The sequence below is a fragment of the Leopardus geoffroyi genome, chromosome B4 (assembly GCF_018350155.1).
Source record: "Leopardus geoffroyi isolate Oge1 chromosome B4, O.geoffroyi_Oge1_pat1.0, whole genome shotgun sequence".
NCBI lineage: Eukaryota > Metazoa > Chordata > Mammalia > Carnivora > Felidae > Leopardus > Leopardus geoffroyi.
The window spans coordinates 21,382,000-21,399,326 of NC_059341.1; the positions used below are offsets into that span (position 1 = coordinate 21,382,000).

At 40.8% G+C, this 17,327-nt stretch overlaps 1 protein-coding gene across 1 annotated transcript in view; it reads left to right on the forward strand.

Annotated features, from left to right (window-relative positions):
- The window catches only part of ARMC3 (armadillo repeat containing 3), a 100,883-nt gene that overhangs the window by 38,295 nt on the left and 45,261 nt on the right, over positions 1-17,327 (forward strand). The window contains 5 exon segments of the mRNA XM_045463541.1: positions 2,670-2,706; positions 2,709-2,863; positions 5,501-5,684; positions 16,518-16,670; positions 16,771-16,876. Coding sequence (XP_045319497.1) covers positions 2,670-2,706; positions 2,709-2,863; positions 5,501-5,684; positions 16,518-16,670; positions 16,771-16,876 — 635 coding nt within the window.

The window sequence follows — 17,327 nt, forward strand, 5'->3', positions numbered from 1 at the left end:
TGTATATACGTTGAAGCCTGGAGTGGTGGTTCCTCCCATCTTGTTTTTCTTTTACAAGATTGCTTTGGCTATTTGGGGTCTTATGTGGTTCCATACAAATTTTAGGATTGCCTGTTCTAGAATGTTGTTGGCATTTTGATAAGGATTGCATTAAATGTAGAGATTGCTCTGGGTAGTATAGGCATTTTAACAGTATTTGTTCTAATACATGCGCATGGAATATCTTTCCATTTCTTTGTGTTGCCTTCAATTTCCTTCAATGTTTCATCATTTTCAGAGTACAGGTCTATGAAAGGGCATTTTAGAAGTGTATGTAAATTTTCAAAGAATAGAATGGCTTGCAAATTAAGGCAGGATGAAAGTAGATAAATGTATTTCTTCTTGAAACGTGGAATCTAATACATTGAATGAGGTTTCACCCACGCAGACTTATTGACCTAACCTTGGTGATCTAAGCACATTGGATGCAATGCATACCGTATTCAGTGTACCAAGATTTTTGGATTAGACTTATTTATTGGTGAAGACCCAATGAGTTGAGTATGCTGAACAGGGCTCATTGTTTATGATTGCGAGGTGCTTTGTCACTGAACTGTTTTTCCTTTGTTATGGAAAGAAACAGCCTGCCTTGGCCTCTTCTACCTGTGCTGTCCAGCGTCCCCACCCCTCCCGCAGCCCCTCAAGGCACCGCCCCCCCACAGCAGGTCAGCTTCCTGACACTTTGAACAGCCTTCTCTGTTTCTTTTGCCGCTCAGGTTCCTGAACAATTCGCACACACATTTGATTAGCTTTGCTTAGATCAACTGAAAATACCAAAATGCCATTTGAAAGAGCTAGCAGTAGAAAATAAAAGGAAGAGATAGTGAAGTGAAGGTAAAGGAGGGTTCACCGAGAGGTGGAGTATCTAGACAAATCATATAGAAAGAGAGACAAATGGGCTATGCCCGAAGGCGGCAAGAGCATTCCCGGCCTCAGAAGTCATTGCCCCAGGCTGGGCACTCACTGGCCTCTACCCTGGCTCCTCCCTGCTCCACAGTCCCCCTTCTCTTATCCCACAGGCCTAAATAACGCGGTCAGTGGGTTAGTATCTTTCATCCCAAGACTCCTCATAGCTCTTACTTCCCTATAATTTTTTAATCAAAGAGAAATGAAAAGACTTGCCTTCACTATTCTTCACAACAGAAGTACTGGTGAATAACAGCATGTTAATTTCCTCCGACCGCCCGTAACAAACTACCCCAGACGTGGAGCGGCTTAAAACAAACAACAGGGGTTTCTCTCAGTGCTGGAGGCTGGAGGTCCGACCTCGAGGTGTCAGCAGGGCCCTGCCCCCAAGGCCGCTCTGGGAAGCATCCTCCCGGCCTCTTCCTAGCTTCTGGTGGCGGCCGTCAATCCCTGGAGGTCATTGGTATACAGCTGCCATCATTGCAATCTCTCCCTCTGTTGTGCCTCCTCTTATGTATTTAAAAAAATTTTTTTAATGTTTATTTCTTTTTGAGAGAGAGTGAGACAGGGAGTGAGCAGGGGAGGGGCAGAGAGAGAGGGAGACACAGAATCCCAAGCAGGCTGCAGGCTCTGAGCCCCAACGCGGGGCTCGAACTCACAAACTGAGATCATGACCTGAGCCAACGTCGGACACTCAACCAACTGAGCCACCAGGGCACCCCATGCTTTCTCTTCTTTTAAAGACCCCAGTCCTCTAAGGACACCGTTAAGTACCTACCCTGCTCCACTATGACATTATCTTAACTAATAACATCTCTACTGACCCTGTTTCTACATAAGGTCATGTTTTGAGATACCGAGGGTTAGGAATTCAACATACATTTTGGGGGGACCCAATTCAACCCACAGCAAACAACTTTCTACAGTTTTTATGCCTGTAGGAAGCATGCACTGAAGGATGGATAGAGAAAAGCTAAGCTGTTAATGGGACCTTTTCCACCTCAATACTATTTGACATTTATGATATTTTGATTTTAAGTGTCACGATTAGTAGTCAGAGTTTGGGGGCTTTTCATGACTTTTTGCTTGGTTTTCTCCACTGCTCACCCCAACTAGCCCTCTCCCCACCACTCACATACACAGAATTGCAGACACACAGGGGAGAGCGACTCACCGAGACTCTAACGACCCCTTGATATCATAAACGTCTTGTATAAAGGTCATGTGTCTGAACTCAACCTGGTATAAATTTGCGTGCACAGGGCCTGCCAGCAGCACTGTGTGCATGTAAGCATTTCATAAATAATCCATTTGGATGAAGATAATAAGGAATTGATGGCATCATTTCATTTTATCAAATACTATTGGAAACAGGGTATAGAGTGTGAAAAGAATTTGATTATGCGCAGATTTATTGTAGTGCTGTTAGTAACAAAAGGACTTTGCTGGATAATAAAGAAACAATAGGTACTGCAAAAATCATAGATCACATCTACTTCCTGTTATTGACAATGTCTGCATAGTTAAAATGAATATTCAGGTGTTGTCGATGGAGGGTTTTTCTTACTTACTGGGTGAGCGACTTTGGAAGGGAATCTGGAATAAAAGATGGGAAGTTTAGAACTTGTAATGTCCTTTGTTAGACCATAGAGGTTCTCCATTCTTGTGACTGACTGTATTTTGCTTTAAATTTTACTTATTTGATCATTCGTATCTCATGGCAGGATTTTCAGTGTCGAGCCGCACTTCAAGAACTAAATGCAATCCCCCTATATTGGATCTCTTGAAGTCAGAATATCCAGTTATTCAGTTGTTGGCTCTCAAAACCTTAGGTATTATTACAAATGATAAGGAGGCACGAACGACGCTGAGAGACAATCAAGGAGTGGACCACCTTATTAACATCCTAGAAACTAAGGTATTTGACACTTTTCATTCAACTTTCTCTGAGGAAATGTACCTCTCCTACATGTTGCTATAAAATCCGAATGTAGAATGCTTTTTAAAATAAAATGTTATTATATTTAAGCATAGTGTTCAGTAAAATGGATTAATTAATTTGTTTATTGCTACATTGTTTATCAGCATGAGTAAATCAGATTAATGATAGAGGCCATTATAAAAGACTTTTTTTGGGGCGCCTGGGTGGCTCGGTCGGTTAAGCGTCCGACTTCGGCTCAGGTCATGATCTCACAGTCCGCGAGTTCGAGCCCCGCGTCAGGCTCTGTGCTGAGCGCTCAGAGCCTGGAGCCTGTTTCCGATTCTGTGTCTCCCTCTCTCTCTGCCCCTCCCCTGTTCATGCTCTGTCTCTCTCTGTCTCAAAAATAAATAAACATTAAAAAATAAAAATAAAAAAAAAAGAAGCAGCCAAACTGTTAAAAAAAAAAAGACTTTTTTTGAGGGGTACCTGGGTGACTCATTGGTTAAGCGTCTGACTCTTGGCTTCAGCTCAGGTCAGGATCTCACGGTTTGTGAGTTCAAGACCCGCATCGGGCTCCATGCTGACAGTGCAGAGCCTGCTGGGGATTCTGTCTCCTTCTCTCTCTGCCCCTCCCTTACTTGCTCTCTAAATAAATTAAAATTTAAAAAATAAAATAATTTTATTCTTCTGGTTTAGAAATTTAAGATTTTTAAATTCTCGTTTAGGATCCTCTTCATGATTTCCTGAAATACCTAGAATTAGTCTTTTAGGCTTTACCAGCCATAGTTTTCTCTAGGATAAAGCAGGAAGGGTTATTTAATCCCCACTGGGGAGAATCATCTGCTTTACTTAGTCTACTGATTTATATAGTATGTTCATCTAGAGACATACCTTCATGGAAACATCTAGAATAATGTTTAACCAAATATCTGGATACCGTGGCCTAGCCAAGTTAAAACATGAACATTAATCATCACGAGTCAATTTGGCATCCCTACATATCTCCTTAAATCCTACTTAATCTCAAAATCAAGGCAATAGCAAGGTCCTTGCATGCCTAGCATGATATAACTATCCTGTGTACAACCAGAATATACTAACCCTTTCCCCAGAAGAGGATGCAATGTCCTTGGGGGATATTTAGTCTTCTCCTTGATATCCTGTAACTTAAATACTATGAAGTAAAATTAAGAATAACTACTAACTTGTAAAGTCAATACATCTTAGGTTGCCTGAGGGGATAAGAGAGGGAAAAAATGCCCACACTATTTCACAGACACACACACACACACACACACACACACACACACTCATAACAAAATAAGGAAGAAATACTCATGGCGGTTACAACCCTCTTGTCTACAAGTGGCCACATGGTGGTAGTTGGTATGGGTAACTATCTTCCTCCAATACCCATTCCACATTTCCTTTTCCTTCAGCAAGGACTTCAACCGGATGTGGTTCTTCACCCGGTGGGGTGATCCATATCTTCATACCTGAGGGTCTGGGCCATTCAGGAGGCCTGCTTGGATTAGGTTATTCTAGTTTTCTTTCAACCTTATTCACAGAGCATGGTAATACTAAGAGATACCCGAAGGGCTTCCTGTATTCCAGATATACTCTTCTTCCTGTATTCCGGATACACTCTGGTGTGGAGTAGCAGTCCAGTTTCCCCTTGGTAGTTGGGATCAGCCACCCTAGCAGCACAGTAACTTCCTTCATTGCCTGCTTATGTGGAGGCATGGGGAGGCCAAAGTGGCCGGGGGAAGTTTTAACTTCTAGTCCGGTGGAATCATTGTCATGCCTCTTGGTGGAAGCATTCTCTCCTTTGGAACTAAGACCTCTAGGCCAACAGAGCATGAGTTCTGGGAGAGAGCAAGCAAAGATATGGCTAATGGGCCACGAGGGGGTAACAATGCTACCACACCCGTTTCCACCCCCTGATTCCTGGACCCACCATCACTGGCTATGGGAGATCCAGCACCGTATATTGGCCACTGATTCAGAACGTATATGAAGTGGAGAACCTTGCCCCGGCCCTGCCAGGTATTGCCACCCACTTCACTGGCACCGTAACTGTCTTCAAAAGGCCACTTTGTTGAGCCAGCTGCTTCGGGATGGTGGGATATGGGCATGGACCCACTGGCACCCTTAGTTTGCTGTGAAGTGAGCTCCTTGACCAGAAGCATTGCTGTGTTGGAGCCCATGATAGTGGAGGCAAGAAGTCACAGACTTACAACACTTCCCTCTACCAGCTGGAGATTTTAGGGAATATGCTTTCCTTCAGCTCCTGTCTGCTTTTTCAAAGAATATTTTCTTCGGATTTTAAAATCGTTGGCGGTACGAGGTTGTATGAGCAACTTCACTGGGCTACTATTGCTGCAAGCGTCTTTATCTGTGAAAAAATGATCCTGTATCTGTGAAACATTTTGGAGCAGGGAAGCAAGAAGAGATGGGGCAAACTGTGAGGGAGAGTGATGTTATGATAATTAAACAGAACTGTTTCCTTGGGCATCTGTCACAACAACGTTAACAAGGTTATGTTCTGACTGACCTTCGTCTTGTAGTAAAATTTGGGAAGTGTCAATTTCTTTCACTACAATTTTCTGAAGTTGTATTTGCTTTTATTATTAGGAACTGAATGACCTTCATATAGAAGCACTTTCCGTGATAGCCAATTGCCTTGAAGATATGGATACTTTGGTGCTGATTCAGCAGACCGGGGGTCTTAAGAAGCTCCTGTCCTTTGCAGAAAATTCTACAATTCCTGATATTCAGAAGAATGCAGCAAAAGCAATTACTAAAGCAGCTTATGATCGTATGTCTCATTTTATATAAACTAAGCACACATGCTTCCTCTTGTATTCTTGGTTTTGATTAGTACTAACAAGCACTAGAGTATTTGTCTGCTTTTAATTAATTTTTAAAGTTTATTTCTTGTGAGAGAGAGGGAGAGCGTGTGCGTGCGTGCACGTGTGGGGGAGAGGCAGAGAGACAGGGAGAGAAAGAATCCCAAGGAGGCTCCGTGCTGTCAGCACAGAGCCCGACGCGGGGCTTGATCTCGTGAACTATGAGATCATGACCTGAGCCGAAATCAAGAGTGGGACGCCTAACCCACTGAGCCAACCGGGCACCCCAGTATTTGTCGGCTTTTAAATGAGCATTGGAGAATAGTGCTTACTATTTAAGGTCAAGATTCATCTCAATGCCAATTAGTAGAAATAGAAATTGCTTTGTCAGGGACATAATTAACTCAATATGATTTAATTATGAATCTTTTTTTTTAAAGCAATTCATTCCTAAGTTAAGCCTTTATTTCCCCTTGATTCTGAAATTTTACAGAATCCGTGCCTTGCTTGTGATCCTGAAAAACGTTGTTTCAATATACCGACATTCGGAATGATATCTGTACAGTAATTTCCACTTCGGCTGGAGACAGGCAGTGATATAGCCATGTGATATGGCTGGGAAAAATAATATGCTCACACTGTATACATAATGCAATTTTCATTTCAGTGGCAAGCTATGTTGGCATAAATCTGTAAAGTATGAGAGATTAATTACATCACAAGCACTGAAGATGAAATTATAGTTTTAATTTATGTATATTTGGAGTATTTTATTTAATAAAAGATGTGATTTTATTTTCCTCCTTCCACATCACTCCTCTTCTAAATGATGACAGTTTTGACTAGTTTAAATGATTTGTTTCTGAACATAGACACCCACATCTGTACATATATATATGCCTATGTGTATATTATGGGACCCACTTCCTTTTCAATCCATACTCAGTTCTTCAAGGCAGAGCTTTACAGCAGTAAGCCGAATGTCACCGTCCAGTACGGAGTTAACATGGAGGGGACTTGTGCGTTGCGTTATGAATGCCAAATCTAGACAGGTTGCAAAATCAAGGTTTTTAATACTGGCAAAAGTTGCCTGGCTCGGTGTTCTATCAAATGGAACTTAGACCTTATTGCGCCTGGTCAGTTCTGTTTTCCAGCTATCCCAGGTCTTCTTAGCTGTCTGAGACCGAAAGAGAGGACGATGGCGAGAGACAGACGATATCAAAGCCAAAATTTTTGCGACTTCTCTTTTGTGTGGTTGGACCATTTAAAGCCGGTCACAGCCCCTCTTGGGATAGTGAGTTTCATGAATTTATGACCCATCGTGTGACGTAGCAGTGGGAAGAGCCCTGGGTGGAGAGTCCCTGGTGGTCTAGTTTTACCACTGGTCCCGCTACCTGCAGTGCAATGACCTAAGTTGTAACTATGAATGAACCACAACCTCTCTGGACCTATTTCCTAATTCATTTACTAATTATTTATTGAGCCCCCCACTTTGGGTCAATAAACCCAGAAGGGGCAAGGAAGCAGATGATCACACTGTGCTTGATGGTGGAAGGACAGGATCACCTGGGAGGGCCACCTAAAGTCAGGTTGGATCAGATAGGTTTTCCCGACATAAGTAATTTACCAGCCAGGACATAAAGTAAATAATAGAAATTGTCTGGGCAAAGAAGGTCCTGGTGGGATGGGGAAGGGTCACCAGTGCTCTAAGGAGAAGGAACAGGGTATAAAGGCCAGAGGAGGGACAGAGCATGGTAAATTCTAGAACTGAAAGTTTTCAGACCGGCTAGTGAATAGAATGCAGCAGAAAATTGAAAGTGATGGCTGTGGTAGTAATGAGGAGCCAGATGCTAATGCGCGATATAAGCCAAGTAAGGACTTTGGACCTTATTTTGATGGCAACAAAGAGCCATTGAAGTGGCTTAGAAAGGTGAGGGACCATTGCAGATGCTCACTTTTAAAAGAAAGAGCTCTCTTGCTGCAAAGTGGGGGAGAGATTCGAAGTGTGCTGGACCGGACCCAGAAAGACCAGGAAGAGGACTGCTGTGGCCATCTAGGTGGAAGGTGAAAGTTTCCTGAAACAGACATTTGCAAGGAGAACCCCCATGACAGTGCTTGGCACATCGGAAGGGTCCATAAGTGGTCGATGAGTGACCACATGGGTTGGAGGAGGAAGAAGGTGATGTCAAGGACAAGACCAGGTTTCTGGCTAGGACAGCTGGGCGTAGAATGGTGCCATTCACAGAAATGGGGAACTCAAGAAGAGAAGCTGGTTTTGATTAAAGGAAAGGAAATGAGTTCTACTCTTTAAAAAAAAAAATGGTAGCAAGATGTACATAATGTTAAATTTAGCGTCTTAACCATTTTTAAGCTCAGCGGTATTAAGTACATTCACGCTGTTGGGCCGCCGTCTCCACCATCCATCTCCAGAGCTCTTTTCATCTTGCAGAACAGACAGCTTGTACCTATGAAACAAGAACTCCCCACTTCTCCCTCCCTGTAGTCCCCACCAACCACCACCCTTTCTGTTTCTGTGATTTTGACTATTCTAAGTACTCCTACAAGTGGAACTGTAAAATATTTGTCCTTTGGTGACTGGCTTATTTCACTCTGCGTGACCCATCTCAGGTTCCTCCATGTTCCAGCATGCATCAGAACTTCCTTCCCCTTCCTTCCCCAGTCGGTTGTGCATCGGACTTCGGCTCAGGTCATGATCTCGTGGTTTGTGAGTTCGAGCCCCGCGTCGGGCTCTGTGCTGACAGCTGGGAGCCTGGAACCCGCTTCGGATTCTGTGTCTCCCTCTCTCTCTGCCCCTCCCCTGCTTGTGCTCTGTCTCTCAAAAATGAATAAATGTAAAAAAAAAAAATTCAAAAAAAAAAAAAGAACTTCCTTCCCTTTTAAGGCTACATAGTATTCTGTATGTATACATCACATTTTGTTGACCTGTTCATCTGTTAATGGACACTTGGGTTTCTTCTACTGTTTGGCTATTGTGAATGATGCTGCTATGAACATACATATACAAATAGCTTTTCAAGTCCCTGCTTTCCGTTATTTTGGGTATATACTCATGACTGGAATTGCTAGATCATATGGTAATTCTGTGTTAAATATGTTGAGGAACTGCATACTGTTTTCCACAGCAGCTGCACCCATGTTACACGCCCGCCAACAGGGCACAAGCGTTCCAATTCTCCACATTCTCACCCATACTTGCTGTTTTATTTATTTAGTTAGTTAGTTAGTTAGTTAGTGAGTAGCCATACTCGTGTGTGTGAAGTGGTGCCTCACTGTGTTTTAATTTGTATTTCTCTAATGATCCGTGACGTTGAGCTTTTTTTTCCATGTGCTTATTTTCTTTGGAGAAAGGTCTATTTAAATCCTTTGCCCCCCCCCCCTTTTTTTTTGTTTGTTTAAACCAGGTTGTTATTGAGTTGTAGGAGTTCTTTCTATATTCGGGATGTTAACTCCTTATCAGACGTATGGTTTGCAAACATGTTCTCCCGTTCCGTGGGTTGCCTTTTCATACTATTGATCGTGTCCTTTGACGCACTGTTTTTAATTCTGGGGGAGTCCGATTCCTCTCGTTTTTCTTTCGTTTCCTATGCTGTTGGTGTTATATCCAAAAAATCATTAACAAATCCAATGTCGTGAGAAATTTCCCCTATGTTTTCTTGTAAGAATTTTATAGTTTTATCTCTTAGGTTTAGGTCTTTGATCCATTTTTGAGTTGTTTTTGTGTATGGTGTGGTGAGGGTCCAACTTCATTCTCTTGCGTGTGGAAATGCAGTTTTCCTAGCACCATTTGGTGAAATCCATTCTTTATTTGTAATACAAAGAAACTCAACCAGATAGTCTTTAAATCCCATCTGGCACTTAATGTTTTATGAATCTACTTCCTTATGTTAGTTCTTTTTTTTTTTTTTTTTAATTTTTTTTTCAACGTTTATTTATTTTTGGGACAGAGAGAGACAGAGCATGAACGGGGGAGGGGCAGAGAGAGAGGGAGACACAGAATCGGAAACAGGCTCCAGGCTCCGAGCCATCAGCCCAGAGCCTGACGCGGGGCTCGAACTCACGGACCGCGAGATCGTGACCTGGCTGAAGTCGGACGCTTAACCGACTGCGCCACCCAGGCGCCCCCCTTATGTTAGTTCTAAAATGACTACATCCCAGTTCCAAACTGTGTCTCCTCACTATTTTAGAATCAAATGACTAAATCTGTATTGATTTCATCTATGCCATTTGTGATTTTTTTTTTCATGTTTCCTTTAACCATTATTTTTCCAGACTGAAGAATCTTCAGTTAGCCTTTCCCCATACATCACGTCCTTATGCTACCCTGTAATCATTCTCTTACTTTTTCTGGATTTTCTCTTAGTCATGATATCCTCTTTGAAGTGGGGTGATGTATATTACGAACAGCATTTTAGAAACATGCACCATCATTTTATGTAATATAAAGATTTGGTTATCGTAGGATTATTTTCAATTTCAGTTTTATGAAGCAAGGATTTTAATCAGCCTTTTGACCATATCAGCAAACTGGGCCAACCCTTGAGTGAAAGACCTACAGTGAGCCCCAGATCCCATTTCTCCAGCAGGACCCAGAGTTCAAAGTCTCCCATTTTAAATTCTAACATTTTTTTGATTTGTAGTTTAAAAAATGCAAGTTTTGCTTTGAAAATAATATTGCATTGTCACCGAGGCCTAGTATATGATCTATGGATACGAGTCTTCTATGAGATCTTGAAAAAGTATGCTCTTTGCCCACTACTTAGCAAATATTTATTGTATGCCTGCTATATGCAAGGCACTGTTCTAGAAGATAAAGGTAAACAATGAATAAAATAAGGGAATAGATACTTGTTGACTAGACAAAAGGTGTATTACCAGCTCGTTAAACTCCAGATGAGTTCAATAAAGAGACACATGAAGGGACTACTTTCAGAAGTACGGTCAGGGTTAAGGGAACAAACAAGGGATAGCGAGGTCCCCACAGATTAGCAATATTGTGAAACCATCACTCGCTAGATCCAGAGGCAAGGGGATGAACCATTGTTAGGTTTATTTCTACAACTATTGTATTTGTTTCACCTTCTTCCTGACCGTGTTTGCGGTTTTCGGCTTTTCATGTTTCTATGTTGTCTTCTTTGCTTTCTTCCTTTTTTTTGTTATATAGATGAAAGGAAATTTTAAAAGACTTTTTTAAAGATAGAGTGGCTATAGTTATTGAAGACATTTAACTTTTTTGCTTCCATAACTCTTCCCTTTCCTGATGTTTGTAAATTTCATAGGGGGGTTATAGATTCTCCTCTCTAAAAATCTGTGTAATTTGGGGGCACCTGGGTGGCTCAGTGAGTTGAGCATCTGACTCTTGATTTCAGCTCAGGTCACGATCGGGTTGCGGCATTGAGTTCCGCACCAGGCTGAGTGTGGAGCCTGCTTGAGATTCTCTCTCTCTCTCTCTCTCTCTCTCTCTCTCTCTCTCTCTTTCTCTCTCTCTTCCTCTGCCTCTCTCCCCCATGCATTCTTCCTGTAAAAAATGAATACATAAATACATTTTAAAAAATCTATATAATTCTCTTTTTTTATGAATCAGTTTGCCGTTATACACTCAATTTTTTCCACACTTACTGTTATTTACATATTGAATCCACTTCAATGTACATTGTAAATTTCTCATGATAAAACATACCCATTCTTAAGATTTTATTTAGGAAAAAAGCACATAGGACGGTTTGGCTGGGTCTGGAACTGTTACATCACAGCATTTTCTCCAATTTTCTACGAACCTTCGTTTTGTAGCGTCTGAGTCTAAGGGCAGTCTGACTTCCATTCTTCTTTATAGAAAATATTTTCTTTTTGTATTTGTGCTGAATCCCTTATCCTATAAGTTAAAAAAAACTTTGTCAAAATGTGTCTGACACATACCCACCCTCTCTCTCTGCCTGAAACAGAAAAGTCTTGTCATCTACTGAATCGTGGTTTGGGATTTGTTTTTTGTTTTCTAACTCAGGAAACTTTTTTCCTATTATACTTTTGGTTATTACTTTTGTTTTATTTTCGGTTTTTTTTTTTTTTCCCCCGGGAAAATTTATTATTTTAGCCCGTCTCTGTTCTCTTTCTTCCATACCTATTACACATTCCTAATTGTGGTCTTTAATGTTTTGATGTTTTTGTTTTTTTTTTCATCAACTAGGCCTAGTTACAATAATCAGACAAGACCTGCAGGATGCCCTTGCTTATTTACCCCATCAACTGAGATGGCAGTGGAGTCCTTTAGCCCAGTTTTGGATGATGATGAGGCTTTCCCACTAATGTGGCATTACAACACTGGGGTGCTATTTTCTCCTGGTCCTAGTGGTTATATAGGAGGAAACTGATACAAATTTAGAACCTTCTGAGGAGCCCATAATTGTTCATTGACCAGGAGTAGTTTACAGAAATTTGTTTCTTCCCGACTTGTCCCTGACCCACGGCCCCCTCTTTCCCCCCTTTTCTTCTCAATCGACTTCTTTGAAAGACTAGTTAATTTTATTTAAAAAAAAAATTTTTTTTTAATGTTTATTTATTTTTGAGACAGAGAGAGACAGAGCATGAATGGGGGAGGGTCAGAGAGAGAGGGAGACACAGAATCTGAAGCAGGCTCCAGGCTCTGAGTGGTCAGCACAGAGCCCGACGCGGGGCTCGAACTCACGGACCGTGAGATCATGACCTGAGCCGAAGTCGGACGCCCAACCGACTGAGCCACCCAGGCGCCCCAAAAGACTAGTTAATTTTAAATAACTTCACCTCTTCATCTCATCTTCATCCCTCGACCGACTGCATGCGACTTCAGCTTCTCCCATTCTGCCAAAACAGTCCTCGTAGGATTTGACATCGACTTCCCAACTCCTAAATCCTACAGCCGTATCGTTTACCTGATGATCTGTTTTATTTGTTGTTTATTTACTTCCTTACGCTGTTTACTTGGCCAGATCGACAATAAGTACCTCTTCTTCCCTGCCTCCCTTCTGTACTGTGCCTTCTTTTCAAGCCCTACCTGTGTTTCTTGTCTACCCCTTTTTATACCAAATGTTGCCTGCCTTGACTTCTCTCTGCCAGACCCAGCCAGATCTAGGATGCTTTATTTTATATTAACTAGTGACAATGAAAAACTAAAAACTTACTAAGGAATAACAAAGTTCTCTCCTACTATTTCTGTATTGGAAGTAAATAATCATGAAGTCTCAAATAATTTTCCACAGTTAGAAAACCCCAGAAGAGAGCACAGGCAGTAATTTCTCTGACATCAGCTGTAGCCGCATTTTTCTAGATGTCTCCCGAGGCAAGGGAAACAAACGCAAAAATAAGCTATTGGGACTACATCAAAATGAAAAGCTTCTGCACAGCATAGGGAACAATCACCAAGACTAAAAGACAACCTACTGAATGAGAGAAGATATTTGCACAGTAAGAGAACTCCATTTACAAGTAGGTTTTCACAACTATAGCTCCTTATCCTGTTATTAAGACTAATGTAACCATCAGTATTCACGTAAAACTTTCTTTCTTACTTTTTCATCATCAAAAATGTTTTGTAAGTTAGGGAATGCATTGTCATTGCATGTCAAAAACACACAGACACATAATACATATTCTTTAAAAGAAATTTTTTTTTAATGTTTATTTATTTTTGAGAGAGAGAGAGCAAGGGAGGGGCAGAGAGAGGGAGACACAGAATCCGAAGCAGGCCCCAGGCTCTGAACTCTGAGCTTCAGCACAGAGACCAAAAGGGGGCTCGAACTCACAACCGTGTGATCATAACCTGAGCCAAAGTCGGACGGACGCTTAACCTGTTGAGCCACCCGGCGCCCCTTAATACACATTCTTTAAGTTTTGTTTGTTGAGTACTTTTTAACATGCGTCCCCACAGTCGAAAGCCCAGATCAGTCAGTTTTTGACCTGGGACCGGGAGGAGGAAGGTGTTAATTACCACGTTGCCAGGAGGTTTATGAACTGACATTAACATCTCAGCAGGAGCAAAGGTGGCGCCATAGCAACTTCCCGAGAGCGGGTGAAGAAAAGCATCATTATGTGTAGATTTATTTCCAGTTACAAAGCCTCACGCTTTTTATTTTAGTGATACTGCACAAATGTTATCTTTAAAGGACATTACTCTATTAGTAGCATAATTACCTTGCCATCTTTATTATCTGTATAATTAAAACATAAATACTTTACTTCTCGGTGCAGCAATTCAGTGAAGGTACTTGGTTAATATGTTAATTCATCTTTTAAATCTATTATGGCCACACTGCAGTCAGCACTTTTGAGGTTTGGTGAACGCAGCTGGATTTTGAGAACACTCCCAGCAGGGATGAGAAACTAATTGGCCGTGGTACTTAGATTATTTTTAAAAAAAATATTTCCAAGAATTGCATATATACTGGTTTTTGAATGCGACAACCACATACTCCAAAGTTAGTCTTGACAAATTAATTCTTCTGGCTGATTTTCCTGGTAGAAGTTATGCTCAGAGTGTTCTGTTTAGTAAAGTTAATTTAGGGCTATCAGGGAAATCTTAATTATAAATCTAAGCATTTTAGGTCAAAGACTCTAGAAGAGTTTCAGATCTTTTTTATTCAGGGAATACTAATCAGGACTACATATATTTTAAAACCTTTCAGAAGCCACATACTTGAGATTTAAGTATTAATCGCACCATTTACAAGAGTAAAACAGTCATGACCTGCCTGAATCCTCAGTTTAAGTGAAAGGAGCAAGGGATTAAAACGATAGGATTACAGGACATGGTTCATAATTGGTTTAAGACAAATGAACAGAAGTGTTAGTGATGTAGCCAGTGCCAGTTGTGACCAGGTTGCTGTGTTTGGAATGAACAAAGGCCAAAAGTGATTGCAAAGGTGGTGGCATGTGAGTGTGGTTCCGCTTCTGCGCAAAAGGGGGCAATTTGAGAAAACTCACGGTTAAAAGAACAAAGAGATCCTCTATTAACTTTAAAGTGGACAAGCAGTTATGATAAGTTCTGAGAATATTCCTAGAAACACAAGTTAGTTGTAATATATGTAAACGATGAATTAGTTCCTCGTGCAGAAGTCACGTATGATCGAAATGAGTAGGGCGGTTTTTGCAGAGATTTTTTATTCTAACAGAATAGTCTCCTCTTAACGTATATCAACATCCTAAGAGCATATCTTACACGTTCTTCTATTTTAACCACGTAAATCGACTTCAAAGGGTAATTAATGGAAAGTCAAACCTATGATGACGCTTTTTGGAGGACTGTAAACAAATTAGCAAAGAATTATTTGTAAGCTGGTTCTTTTCAAACTAGTCTCTGATTCCTCTTACGGCATTAAAATTGAGTTTGGTTTAATATATCTTTTTTCTAGTACATGCCTTTAATAAAGAGTAACTTATGGGATGCCTGGATGGCTCAGTTGGTTGATCATGTGACTCTTGATTTTGGCTCAGGTCATGATCTCATGGTTTGTGAGATCAAGCCCCACGTCGGGCTCTGACCTGACAGCATGGAGATTCTGTCTTAAAATTCCGTCTCTCTCTCTCTCTCTCTCTCTCCCTCTGCCCTGCTCCCCCACTTGTGCGGTCTCTCTCTCTCCAAAAATAAAAACATTAAAATAATAAAAATTTAAATTAAAAAATAGCTGGAGAACACAAAACAAAAAAATGAGGTTTTAACGTTCTAATTTAGTTTAATGCAGTGCTTGCTTAGTATAGTAATGAGGTTGTCATTTATTTAAAAAAATGAAAGGAAATCAAGAGAAAAACAGTAAGGAACAAAAAGAACATTGAAAATACTTTGATTTTTAATTAAGTGTTTCATAATGGGGTGAATATCATGGTATGTTCTTAGAGTCACAATTTTATTTGTTTTCAAATTAAAAAAAAACCATGCTAATGTATGTTTAGGTTGTATCAATGGTAATTCAGCAATTAAATATTTATTGTAATTTTTGCTGCAACAGCATTTATTGTAACTTGAGATAAAAATGATTATGATTTTTTGATATAAGATTATAAATCCCGAAGACTTAGGCTCATTCTCTTTTACTCATTTTTACTTTCTCTACTTCTCTCCTTTTCTCTTGAGTATCCAGCATGCCAGTTTGTATGTCTTAGGCATTCTTCAAATGTTGAGTTTTGTATTTAAAATAAACATCAAATAAGCAGGGTTTTGTCCTTTCTAAAAAAAAAAAAAAAAAAGTCTTTATTTATTTACTTTGAGAGAAAGAGAGAGACAGAGCTGGGGAGGGGCAGAGAGAGGGAGAGAGAGAATCCCAAGCAGGGTCCACCCTGCCAGCACGGAGCCCCGTGCGAGCTCGAACTCATAAACTGGGAGATCGTGACCAGAGCCCGAATCTAGTATTAGGCGCTTCACCGACTGAGTCACCCAGGCGCCCCAAACAGGGTTTTGTCCTTAGTGAGAAGACAGCATTGTGTGAACACGGCACCGTGCCAGGCAGCATGACTGGCGTTAAATAAATTTTCCCTAAATCTGAAACTTGCCTCTTTCTTATCATAGAATTTTCTTTGCCCTAGTACTGGTATTATACAAGGGAACAGGAACTTAAGTTTTAATATTCATAAGTCACTTTGCATAGTCACTGTGTTCTAGAGGTTGAGTGGGGGAATATTTTATTTAGTGTAGAGCTTTGTGGCTGAGGCTAAGAAACAGTTGGAACCTCTTGTCACATTTTAGATGAGGAAGTAGTTACCCTTGCATGGTTTTTTGCGGCAAAATCCTGATTAATTTTTTTCCTTTTGGTTTATGAAAGCTGAGAATAGAAAACTTTTTCACGAACAAGAGGTTGAAAAATGCCTCGTAGCCCTTTTGGACTCTGAAAACGACGGAACTAAAATTGCTGCTTCCCAAGCGATCTCGGCAATGTGTGAGAATACGGGCAGCAAGGAATTTTTCAATAACCAGGGTAAGCAAAGCAGAAAAAACCATTTCGAACATTTTTAGGTCCCCAGTTGTAGTTTAGCTGGGTATTCACAAAACCACATCTTCCCTCTCTTTTTCTGTAGGGATTCCACAGTTAATCCTGCTGCTGAAGAGTGACAGTGAGGAAGTGAGGGAAGCCGCCTCCCTGGCCCTGGCCAATCTAACCACATGCCATCCCGCTAATGCAAAGTAAGGAGAAACTCAACGCTGACTTGTTTAGGGGTATCTAACAGTCCAAGATGTTCTCATTTTAATATTTTGGCTTTCCAGGCAATTTGCATATTCTTTCAGATGTTCTCTCTTGGGTTACTCCTCAGGAATCCTTATGAAAGTCAGAGTCATCAGATGGCCCTGATTTTCAAAGATGTTACAAAATCTTGACTCTTCTGGGCCGATTGGGAAAATGGGTGAGCCATCTGGTTCAGCTCACAGTCTAACTTTTGTGCACGATTCCAGAAGAAACAAAACGGGAAATATTAAAGGCAACTTTGTAGAAACATTTGATAAATCTAGAGAAAATTTAAAAGATCCGTTTTATTTATTTATTTATTTCTTAGAGTTTATTTATTTATTTTTGAGAGAGAGAGAAAGAGGGGGAGACACAGAATCCAAATCCCAAGCAGGCTCCAGGCTGAGCCGT